The sequence below is a fragment of the Clarias gariepinus genome, chromosome 16, assembly GCF_024256425.1.
Source record: "Clarias gariepinus isolate MV-2021 ecotype Netherlands chromosome 16, CGAR_prim_01v2, whole genome shotgun sequence".
Taxonomy (NCBI): Eukaryota; Metazoa; Chordata; class Actinopteri; order Siluriformes; family Clariidae; genus Clarias; species Clarias gariepinus.
Genome location: NC_071115.1, coordinates 26242981 through 26255540, shown reverse-complemented (window position 1 = coordinate 26255540; position 12560 = coordinate 26242981). Strand labels below are relative to the sequence as shown.

The window sequence follows — 12560 nt, the reverse complement described above, 5'->3', positions numbered from 1 at the left end:
GTAAATAGAAAATTATTCCTAAAGCTTTACAAAGAAAAGAAAGAAAGAAATACAATAATAGACACAAACACTGACATGACCATTACACCACCACTGCTGTATTAAACATCATGAATAAATCATTTATTTAAGACATAAAATTTCTTAACAGCCGAAAAAAAGCCCCTTGGGAAAGCATAATGTTTTTTTAATTACAGAATTTGACCACAGAGAAAAGATGACAGAAGTACAAAAACAAAAATGTCTGTTGGAAAAAATAGAGCAATTCAGACTTCCCCTTCTTTAAAGCTACATGGGAAAGTCACAGTTGTGTCTAACGGTTAACACTGTCAACAAAACAATACTAATAAAAATATTAAAATACTAATACTGTTTGCACACAATAATGCTGACAAAAAAGAACCCCAGAAGGCTTTTCCATTCTTAATGAAAATCCTAAATGTGTCCTGATTGTTTTTATCTTTTTTCTCTTATCTATTTTTAGATTTGCTCTGCCACCGACTGTACGATCAGGCTCGCTCTCTCACACACAGACAGACAGACAGACGCACAAACACACACACACACACACACACACACACACACACACACACACACACACACACACACACACACACACACATCTTTTTATGTTTGGGTTGTTATTAGAAATTAGTCATTTTAATCCAAACAGCAAAATAAGTAAAGAAATCAGTTAATTAAAACACAAAGCTAAAAAAAAATAGGCACATCATTTACTAGAGCCACCTAGCAATTGTTTGTTTTATTTAGTTTTTTATTCTTTTTTTCTGTCGCTTTTTTGTTTAGGTGTTGTACAAGGGGCATTCTATTGCTATGAAATTGCATAAAAGGTGTAAAAATTGACTTCAAACTCAGTACACTGATGAGAAAAAAAAATAACGGTGCAAACATTTTAAAAAGACTGTATGTCCATGAATGATGATCCTGGCAGAGGTGGCTCTGAGCCCCATGAGCATTCTTAAGAAATAAACTCCACACCACTTACACAAAACAGGAACCTAGCTTTGAGTTATTGCCACATCTCTCATATAGTACTGACTTTGCTTCAAACCATTTCCACATGTTTGGGGCATTAAAGAAGTTCCTAAAAGGGCAGCATTTCAGACGTGAAGCAGGCAGTCTGACCATGGCTCTGGCATACTGAGAAAACTTTCTAACTTGATGGTGTCGAAACACTGGTATAAGTGCATTAGTGTATCATGGGGTTATATAGAAAAATAAAGCGAGCTTTTGGTCTTTTAACAGTATTCTGTTATTCTGCACAAGCAAATGTCCTGCTTTTTTGGGAAAACAAACATATAATGTCACTCGCTCTCTATACAGCTTATCCTGTACAAGATCATAGGGGCCTGGAGCCAATCCCAGGAGACTCAGGGCACTGGACAGGAGGCCCATCCATCATAGGGCGCTCTAATGCAATCAAACTCACTCACACACGCTACAAGCGATTTGTATATGCTTATTAGACTAATCTTCCAGTCATTTGCATGGTGGGAGGAAACCAGAGTACCCAGAGGAATCCCAGAAAAAACAGGAAGAACATGCAAACTCCATGCACACAGACCCAAGGTGAGACTCAAACCCTTGACTCTGGATCTTTGAGGCCACAGTCTAACCACTACACCAAATATAATCACAGCAAGTGAAATGTTCTTAAATTAAATCAAGTTTCGGTTATTTTTTACAGTATTTGTTTAATACTTCACTGTGAAAATCTCAACTCTGAGATTAGTGCAGCGGCTCTGAGAAGCTCTGGCTTATGATTGTTTTAATATGCAAGTTCATATTACGTTCACAGGAGTTAGTTTCCTAAACACACCAGATGATCTAAGTTTAAGAATAAATGGATTTTTTAAATAATTATATTTACAAATAAAAACATAAAAGGAGTTTTAGCACACTCCAAAATCACAGTTAAAAAAAAAAAAAAAAAAAAAATTAAAGCTGTGAGTTCGAGTTTGTCAACGAGGGACATTTACTGTACACTGTGTGATAGACTTTTTAAAGAAATTTTACACATTAAAGGAAAAGCATATAATCGACTGGAATTTAAATTATTGCTGTGTTGCTGCATAAGAGGAACTTCTTGTCATGTTATCACAAAATAATTTTGTGCAGCTTTTCCTCAAACAGCATAACCCACTATTTTCCTTACTTATGTCATTATTAAAATAAAAATAAGATTATTAAGACAGTCTCTGGTGATATTTATGCATTTCAATCTTGAAAACATTTCAATAAATTGGTTGGTAATGTTTACTACTATTAGGTATTTTATCACTAGATAATACTTAAATGATCAGAATAGTTGTACTGCATGGTCTGTGGAGTTTGTTCTTGGTAAGTGTGTGCACTTGTGCAATGTCTCCAGTAGCTACTTCCCCTACCGGAATGATCTTGCAAAATACAGACAGATAAATATCCTGTGAAAGTCTTAAAACTATAATATTTAGATAATCACGCTTCGTCTGATGATTTATAAAAATTCTAATAAATCAGGCTGAAAATGTGTGTCTCACTGATTGTGTTGGACATGTGAATACACACAATCGTCTTGTACTTTGGCCACCTTGTGCTTGCTCCTGGCTGGAGTGTTAAACACAAGCTCGCCGTACTGCACCTCGTCCTCTTTCTTCTTTTGCTTCCTCTTGGTTGCTCGAGTAACCACCTCAGCATACTCCACGTCTTCATCATGTGCTGGACCATAAGAGAACAGCTTGTTAAAATCATAAAATACTTGTAATGATCAAAGTCTCTTTTCTTTCTTGTTTGATTTAATTAGATTTTAAAATACAATTTTTATAGCGTCTGTAGAACATGGGTGTCTGGGTTTGTCTGGAAGGGACCCGTGTGGGTGCAGGTTTTTATTTCAACCATGCAGAAGCCATACCTGATAATATAGAGAAAGTCAAGATAAACTAATCAATCAGGTGAGGCTCATGTAGAGTATAAACCAGATTCAGGCCTGAATATTTTTAGGATCTTTCCTGATGTTGGCTGGAAGGTGACACTCATTCAAAGAACCACTATTTGCCATTGTGGTAAGCATGAAAAGCATATTAGAAGGCACAATGTGTTAAACATCACCAGGAAGACAACAGGAAAATCAAATCCGAGTTCACTTTAATTAGCCAAGAACAGATATCTGAGGCTTCAGTGAGTGAACATAGGCAGTTCATGAGGTTTGTGTGGTTTTCAATCACAAAGCCAGATAAAAAGGTTATAGTGCTACTAATACAGTACTAGGCCTCAATATTAGGAATGAAGATTGCTATAATGTGAAGGTTATTTATTATTTTTATTATTGTTATCATTATTATTAATTTTCTCTATGCCAATATCTAACATTTCTATTATTTATCCATTCATTCATTTATATTCTATACTGTACCTCTCAAGTCTCCTTGCAGGCTATCCCAGGAGACTTTAGGCACTAGACGGGGGACACCCTGGACAGTCCATCGCAAGTGTAAGCCCACATTGCTAACCACTATGCCACCATGCCGACTCATAATGCTAAATATGCACCCCTACTTACATGTTCAGCATCCCAATGAGCTCTGTATCTACTCTTAAAATATTCGGATACCCATTAGGGTTGTGCAATGAATAGGAAATGTATCGAATCCAACCTCTAATCTATGTAATCTTTGCCGTGTCAAGTGTTTAATTTTATTTTTATATTTTTCAATACTTTACTAAATATGCTAATACTTTTCCCATCATGTGTTTATTTACCCACTCACTCACTCTCTCACTCATTGTCTATAAGGCTTTATCCTGTATCCAGCGTCGCGGGGACCTACAGCTTAATCCAGAAGACTTAGGGCACAAGGCAGGGTACAACCTGGACAGGGTGCCAATCCATTGCAGGGCACACACACACATAGACACTCTCACACACTACGGGCAATTTGGGAACACCAATTAGCCTAACCTGCATATCTTTGGACTGTGTACGTAAAAACATACTACTGTGTGAGTAGTCACAAGACTCTGCCCCCTATAATGGGTGACGTTGAAGCAACATAAAGAACTTTTAGAAAAAAATCCTAGCTTTTTAATTGTTTTTAAACATTATTTTAAAATAAAAAAAATTAATCAGGTGCATATGTATTGTAGTAATTAAGTCTGTTAAAGTCTTACACATCCCAGGTCTTGTCTCTATCCTGTCCATGGGTAAATGGGCGACCTGTGCATACACAAGCTCCCTACCTTCCTGAGAAGGAGCTGTCAGTAGAAAAAAAAATAAAAGAAAAGAAAAAAATTTATTAAACTGTAAAAAAGCAGCTCTGTGACAACAGCAGCAGCACAATACATAACACAATGAGGTCAAGTCAGGAACTTTCATTAATGTTTAAATAAAAACTCATAATGGGGAAAATGATCTCAGAAATGTGACTTCGACTGCGTTATGTTTGTTGTTGTTGTTATTAATATTACAGAAATAATATTACTCAGTGATTAATATTTCTGATTCACTTTTCATCAGTGATTTTTTCCGGGATGTAAAAGAGTCTTTAGAGTTTATACAAAATTGTAATGTGAACATGAACTGAAGCTCATGAACAGTATCTGGATGACGTTATGGACTGCACTGTTGTCACTATAGATAACTGCATGAATGTGAAGATACTGTACTTACACATTCTTATTAATGCGGTCAGTGAATGTACACTGTAAATCTTCTCTCATATAGTAAAGTAAGCCTTTAAGAATAATTACAAATAAATAAACATGCAACCTGCTTACCTTCCTTGTTCTTTTGGCCTTGTCTCTTCTTGTAGATGTACAATGCCAAGAATGCCAAAATGGATATCATGATGAGAAGCACAAAAACAGAGCTCAGGCTAATCAGAATGAGATCTGAAAAAAGATGGAAAAAAAGAAGATCAGTAAGGGTAAGGAAAAGTTAGCTTTAAGGTAGAGAAGCAAAATGACCTAAGAACAACGATGATGTCAATGATAAAGAAAACTAATAGAATTTTAGATTGAATGTATACAGAGCATACTGTACAAAGCATTGGTTTTATTATGCATACGGTTCTTCTTTGATTTATGAATATATCACTATGCATAACCATGTCCTACTCTATTTACTTACATAATAATAATGAGATATTACTGGGGCTTTGGGCGCTCGTGGTAGGATTGTGAGTCATGATGTGGCTTACTGTGGAATTCGTACCATGGTGTGCAGTGGTTGTCCCGCTCACCGTTGTGGACTCTGCAAGTGCATGTCAATGAAGTATCACTAGTACATACTCTAATAACAATTGAGCTGAATTAAAAATATATACTAGAAACCTCTACAAGGAGTTTCCAAAAATATTATATTTTATTATCATATATTATTTTTGTATTATATTTTATTAGATTATATTGTATTGTACATATAATGTATAAAGCAGCGAATTATCCCATGATTATTTAAGATTTTTTTTTTCTCACTCTCGTGAGAGTAAAGAATTTTATTTCCACCGGCTTTATACACCTCTGAACAGAGGCCTTTTACTTTGGGTCAGCATATATGTCCATGCATCTTGATGTGTCCATTTATTATTATTATTATTATTAGTAGTAGTAGTATAATATGCATTATAATTATTATAGTATAATAATTATAATTATATATGATATTGTTTCCTACTGAGAAATTTTTGTTGAGCAATTAGAGGTCATACAGTATCTGTCATTTGGATATTGAATAATAGAAGAATTCTTTGTAATATATTGTCTCTGTAAATAGTGTCAAGGCTCGGTAGACTCATTAGATCATTTGAAGCTAGAAGCGCTAACTCATTTGGTCACAAATAAAATTATTTGGACAAGTGTAAATAATATTTAATAAAAAATAAGTGAGGATCAAATGCTATGTGCAGTTTAAATGGGTCTCACTAGCATAAATCAACCATTTACCCAGATTTACAAGAGAAATATAAAATGCTTACTATGTAAGTGAAAAGTAAAATATTTAGAGTGTGTGTTCTTAATACTCAGCTGTGATGTGTAATGATGGAGCTCAATGAAAAGTGGCGTTTTCCCTTTACAGCATTATAAAATAGCTTTATTAATCTTCTACCACAACAAGGTGTCAATGATTACAATATTTTGTTTAATAAAAACATCCCATACATTTTATTCTGTTTTGTCACTTACAGTAGCAGTTCTAAAAAAATCTTGTTTACTGCAGTATACTTTAAATTAATGTGACAGTTAAATAAATAAAAATAAATAAATAAATAAATAAATATCATCATATTATAATATCTTTTCATAATATTGAGAAACTAGAAAGTGTGTAAAACCCTGCAGACTTTTTAACATACTGTAAGATTTTTATCAGCTAGAAATTTTGCTTTAAAACTGTTTAGGCTAAATAAATTTTCCAGTCCATTTTAGATGAAGTGTGTATACACATATTTGCGTAAAAAATGCATTATTAGGTAAAGTAGATGAGTTTATTTAAGATTGTAAGTAGGTTTGTTTGGATCAATTCCCCTGTGAATGCTAATTGTTCCACAGAAAGTGTGAGTAATGAAACTAAACACTGTTGCTTCATTTTTGTTGTTACTGATGTTTAAATTATTATTTATAAAAGACGGACTCACCAGGACATGGGTGGACTTCAGTGATAATGTGATCACGGCTGACATGATTTTCTACAGAGCAGGTGACATTTCCACGATGGTCTTTATTCAGTATAAGAGTGCTGTTCCTGTTCTCCAGTTCAGAGACTGTGTTAAAATCAGAAGTCCAGTAGAAGCGGAGGTTGTCTCCATCAGCAGAACAGGACACGTTCATGACTCCAGGTGACAGGCAGCTGTAAGACACTTTCACTGAGGACACCTGGGCTGTGGATTACAAAGAAAAAATATTTGTTATTAAAGATCCCTGCTTCATATATTCCTCACTCCTGCTTTTCTTCAGATAATGCTAATGATTAGACTCATCATGTCCTATATGTGTTATATACTTGATAACATTATGCATGTATTTACAGTAATATTGCAGGTCAGAGCTCTGTGTTCCCTGGTTATAGGTTTATATTGGTTTCCTAGTTAATATGTTTGGAACCTTGAATTTGGATCTTTCTATAAAGAGATTTAAGAGGTTAACTTATCTTAACATCTATATAAATGTATACTGTTGTTGTTGGTCTTTCGGCTGCTCCGGGCAAGGGGTCACCACAGCAGAATACCCACTCCGCACTACAACTTGGCACAGGTTTTTACGCCGGATGCCCTTCCTGACGCAACCCTCTCATTGTATCTGGGCTTGGGACCAGCACTGCATCCAGAGGCTGGGGTTTGGGCACTGGCTGGGAATCGAACCCGGGCCTTCTGCATGGCAGGCGAAACACCTACCACTGAGCCACCACAGTTGATAAATAGTTTATTAATTACATTGCTCATGGTATTAATTTGATTTTTAACAACTTCAGAGGAAAAATTTATAATTTTGTTTAATCTCTGTAAGGTATGCAGTGAGAGAGGACATGAAGTTAGTTGGTGTGAGAGAAGAGGATGCAGAGGACAGGGTTAGATGGAGGCAAATGATTCGCTGTGGCGACCCCTGAAAGGGAACAGCCGAAAGACAAAGAAAATAAGAAATCTCTGTAAGGAATAAACACATGAGGCATGCTTTAATAGGGAAAAACAGATATTGGGGATGATGTGCAATAGACTTACAGTTACTACCACAAAATTAATGTGTTTGCTATCAGCGGTGCTTATGGATGTTGATGTTCACCAAATATTATTTATTTTGCAACCATTACAGTAAAAGTTACAGTGAAAACTTTTGCGAGTAACGCAGTTTGCAAGCCAATGTTTTTTTCTCTCAGAATTGTGGGTAATCGTCTCCCCTGCTGGGTCTTAGTGCGCGTCTCTTACTGGTATAATCAACATCCTTGCACACGTGTACTGTTTACTATAACACTGTGACCACGTGTGTGTGTGTGTGTGTGTGTGTGTACGTGTAAAATATAGGCTATTTTATTTTGTGTCTGTATGCGTGCGTGTAAAGCAAAAGCAAGTCTTATTTGAGACATTAAAAATCCATTTTCTTTCTCTGAGCGCATGTCAGTGGACACCGTGCCACACACACACACACACACACACACACACACACACACACACACACACACAGACCCCTTCTACTTTCGCGTTCACCCACACACACACACACACACACACACACACACACACACACACACTCTTTCTCTACACAGAAACACTGTTGCAATGCTTTTCAAAGGTAAAGTGCCGGTTAATTTGTTTTATTTTTACTTTACAGCAGTGATTATGTTAGTGTGTCGCTCAATCGAGTGTCATTAGAGAGATTTCTTGTTTATTTTCCCAATAAAACAGAATTTCGATTGTGTGCGCGTGTGTGTGAAAAAAGTGAATGAAAAGTAACTGTGTAAGACGAGAAGGAGGAGAGGGAAGCTTACTTTAGATTCACAAACACACACACACACACACACACACACACACACACACACACACACACACACACACACGTGTGTGTAATATTGATTTATAGCAGCACAAACAATTCCGGTTCTAACATGAGTGGTACATTTATTATAATATCGCCCTGGCTATAAAACTTTTATACTACATTTTCGTGGATTTCTTTTCTGTATGTGTGTGTGTAAGAGATAGATAGATAGATAGAGAGAGAGAGAGAGACCCCTTTTCCACTGCTCTGGTTCCCGTGCCGTCCTGTGAGAGTGTTTGTGTGACTGTTTATCACAACTATAATGTAGGTGAAGACAGGAACTAGTTTGTCTCTCTTACTAGCATATGCCCGTCCTATTATACAAGTAAAACCTAAAACCTTTTTGATTATAAAATCAGTGATTATATTGTATACATGTATAAACTGTAAATGTTGTAGTGTGCTGTGTGATGTGATTAGAGGTTGTTTGGTCTTACCTTCAATGTTCAGGAGAGAATAAACACCTTTAATAGTCCCGGTTGCATTAACAGTCTCTAACCTGTATGTTCCAGAGTCTCTCCTCTCTGCACTGGTTAGTATCAGAGTTTTATTATCATTAACAAACTGCCATCCTGGGATATTTGGTGTTGGTGGGTTACTTTGGGTTTTTCTATATTTTAAAAGTGGACGAGTGTTATTTGGCTTGTCTGTGAACCATAGGTCTAACCGATCCTCCAGGGGCATTTGCAGGTGCAGTTGTTGTCCCAGAGCTACATAACACTGATTACTCTCAGTAAATCTACAGACAACAGGATCCTGAAACAGCAAACCTGCAGAGAACAAAAAATCAGGAACATTCTTAATATTATTACACACTGATACACTCCTCTGATCCACTTCAACTTCACAACAATGTTACAGAAGATCTAGAAATCAGTATGTTGAAACAATTTATGAAAAACAGAAATAATGATGTGTCCTTGTACATTTATAATAAGTCTTCTTCAAAAATAAAGTCTAACTCTGATTAAAAGTGACTTTAATGAATTTAATGAAAACTTAGGGGCAAAGTTACCAAAATGAAAAGGTTAGTCTAAAGCTATTAATAAAAAAATCTTAAGGCATTTTTTCAAAAGAGTAAATTAATAATTGATGCAATATTATATTTATCTTTCTATTATCTTTCTATTTTTATTCTATATATTTTATGACATTTATTTTAAATTATTCATTGTATAGAAAGGTAGAATTTATTTTATTTATATTCATTATTTTTTTTGCAAGATTAATACTTTTTTGTGTTGAGACTATTGAGACTTTATTTTTAATCTTTTTTTTTTTTACACAAAATAAATGTTAAATGCACTTTTTCAAGCATAAATAAATCATGTTTGTGGAGGAAACCTACCGGAAGCAGCTCCTGTGATTATCAGCAGGATCCCAAAAACAATCTGCATTTTTTAAGTCCACAGAAACGCAGTAAAAACATCTAGAAGTCCAACAACCAACTGATGGGAAATGAACATAATGGAGTTCTCTCTGAAGCGTCTCTCTAGCTGGAGATCTTTACACTCACTCACTCACTCACACACACACACACACACACACACACACACACACACACACACACACACACACACACAGGGAAACACTACAGACAGGGTAAAACTGTGGCTAAGGTTTTACATGACAAATATCCTCATGAGGAGGAAGTAAGAGCACATTTCTACAGTGGGCCACTTCCTGTTTTCTTCCTAAAGAAATGGACAGAATGTTGCAATTGGTTTCAGTGGTTTTAATGCTCTTAAAATGAATTTAGTATCAGGTTTAAACTGTCTGTAAAAATTCAGTGCACATTTCTTTTAAGTATGAAACTGTATTTACACACATTTTATTTAAATATTTCATGGAATTACACTGTTATATTTTACCTTAATTTTATCTTTTAGTTATACCGGTCATGTACAAAAAAAAATGAACTCTGTACATTTTGTACAGTCAGTTTTGAAAACTGGATAATCTCAACACTTGAACAGAAGTAGATGTGAATTATTATATAAGGAATAAAGCATGGTGTGGCATGCTCTTATAGATAAATAATCAACAGTGGGCTGGTGTTATAAAGCAGGGTTGGAATAAAAGTGGATTATTGTCCTATAATAGCATTTCCCAATTATTGCATTTTTAATATTTATTAAGCAGGTCAAACTGACACACTGTATCATAGCATCCACATCACAGAGCCTTCAAATACATTTAAAATTATGCCTAGGTCACAATTACTAAACTTAATATGTTTCATATTTTTTTCTGATGCAAACTTCGTACACACACTATAGGCAATTTGGGGAGGCCAATCAACCCAATCTGCATGTCGTGAAACTGTGGGAGGAAACCTTAGTACCCAGAGGAAACCCACCAAGAACGGCGAGAACATGCAAACTCCATGCACACAGATCTGAGGCGGGAATCGAACATGGACCCCAGAGGTGCCAAAGTGCTACCCGCTTGCCACCTATGAAGCCGATATTGTGAATCAAATTTTTTGTTACAACCCTAGATGTTAGTCTGCTACTACATATCTTTATACATATGAAGTGTTCAAGTCAAACCAAGACTCGTGATGAAATTCCTTGTGATTTAAGGTGTAAAATCAATTGATATTTACAGAAGACTTCAATCACAGTACAGTGATGAGAATCTTAGATGCAGTAAAACATTTGAACTGTTTAAACATTTAAAACAAGCCTGCATGTCCATAAAATCCCATCCGGCTGAAGTGACTTGGAGCCTGATGCAGTTGTTAATGAACATTCAGGAAGTGAAATACTTTCAGGAAAAAAACAGCCTGGTTCGATCAGAAAAGATGTTCTGCTTTAGTAGGACAATGCACAACCTCATACTGCTCAACATACCACTTACACACCCGTGCTTTGTAGAAACTTTTAAAGAAGCCAGGTGAGATGATCTATGTGTGTTTGTGTGTGTGTTGTACATCATATTTTTTTAATTAACAATGAAATTTAACCAGACAATCTTTTAGAGTGCCCTGTATTATTATGTAGATGCCTGTTATCACACACCTCAGGCCATGCTTGTGTTTACAACACACACACACACACACACACACACACACACACACACGCATGTACCCCCCCCCCCTCTCTCTCTCTCTCACACACACACACACAGACACAGACTCAACATTTATTTCTTATATCAGGAAAAGTTTCATTTACATTCATTATAAAATATTCATATGAGTTAAATTACTTCTCTGTACCGTCCAGACTTCACTCCAAGCCAGTTCCTTGGAGGCCAGGATTACAGACGCAAAGCATTCAGTCCACTAATGGCTCCTGTGTACTGAGAAAAATTTCTAATTTGATGCGTTACAAGCACTAGTGAAACACCGGGATAGGTGTATTAGTGTGGCAGGGGATCATTTTAAGAAATAAAAGTTTTTTTTTCCCATAACTGTGTTCTATTATTTTGCACAATCAAACGTCCTGGTTTGATTTAAATGCTTTCTCCCTCTCTCTATCTATCTATCTATCTATCTATCTATCTATCTATCTATCTATCTATCTCTCTCACACACATACACACACACACACAGTGCTTACAGGACTGTGAGGATGATAATGTGATAATAATTAAACTAATTAAAGATTTGATGGTGCAGGTAAACAAACACAGAACAACAGCTCAGAGTTTAGATAATCATCAAGGCTTTAAATGATTGATGAGAGCCAGCATTATACTGTATAGCACATGGACAGGAAGTGAAAGAGGAGAAGAATTCTGGAATTTGAGACACGGGGGCCCCCTGGTGGTGAACTGATGAATTGGTTATTATGGATAATAAAGTCATTGTCTAACCTTTAAGTCTAAACTGGGGCATGGGCACTCAAACAGACTGATTTGTTCTTCATCTATCAATTGATAGTGAAATGTAATGCACATATTTATTATTTTGCAAACTGTTATATTATTTTTGCTTGAAGTTTTGCTATAACAGTGTAAACATGAAAGTATTGAGGCTGTAAATGTAATTTGTAGGCTCTTTGAGGTTGTAAAATAAAGTGCAGTTT

The 12560-nt window shown here is 35.7% G+C and overlaps 1 protein-coding gene across 8 annotated transcripts in view; it reads right to left on the bottom strand.

Moving 5' to 3' along the window:
• Nucleotides 1-1196: 1196 nt before the first annotated feature.
• The window catches only part of LOC128544406 (uncharacterized), a 90091-nt gene continuing 78727 nt past the window's right edge, over nucleotides 1197-12560 (bottom strand). The window contains exons 1-5 of one of the 8 annotated variants that reach the window (XM_053514468.1): nucleotides 6633-6919; nucleotides 5126-5248; nucleotides 4774-4887; nucleotides 4168-4251; nucleotides 1197-2718 (exon numbers count right to left, since the gene is read on the bottom strand). In XM_053514468.1, the coding sequence (XP_053370443.1) occupies nucleotides 2537-2718; nucleotides 4168-4251; nucleotides 4774-4887; nucleotides 5126-5248; nucleotides 6633-6825 (696 nt within the window). In that variant the 5' untranslated portion in view covers nucleotides 6826-6919 and the 3' untranslated portion in view covers nucleotides 1197-2536. Of the gene's footprint in view, nucleotides 2719-4167; nucleotides 4252-4773; nucleotides 4888-5125; nucleotides 5249-6632; nucleotides 6920-12560 lie in introns of those variants that run through there. The other 7 variants (XM_053514469.1, XM_053514463.1, XM_053514464.1 and 4 more) reach the window with 7 other exon arrangements.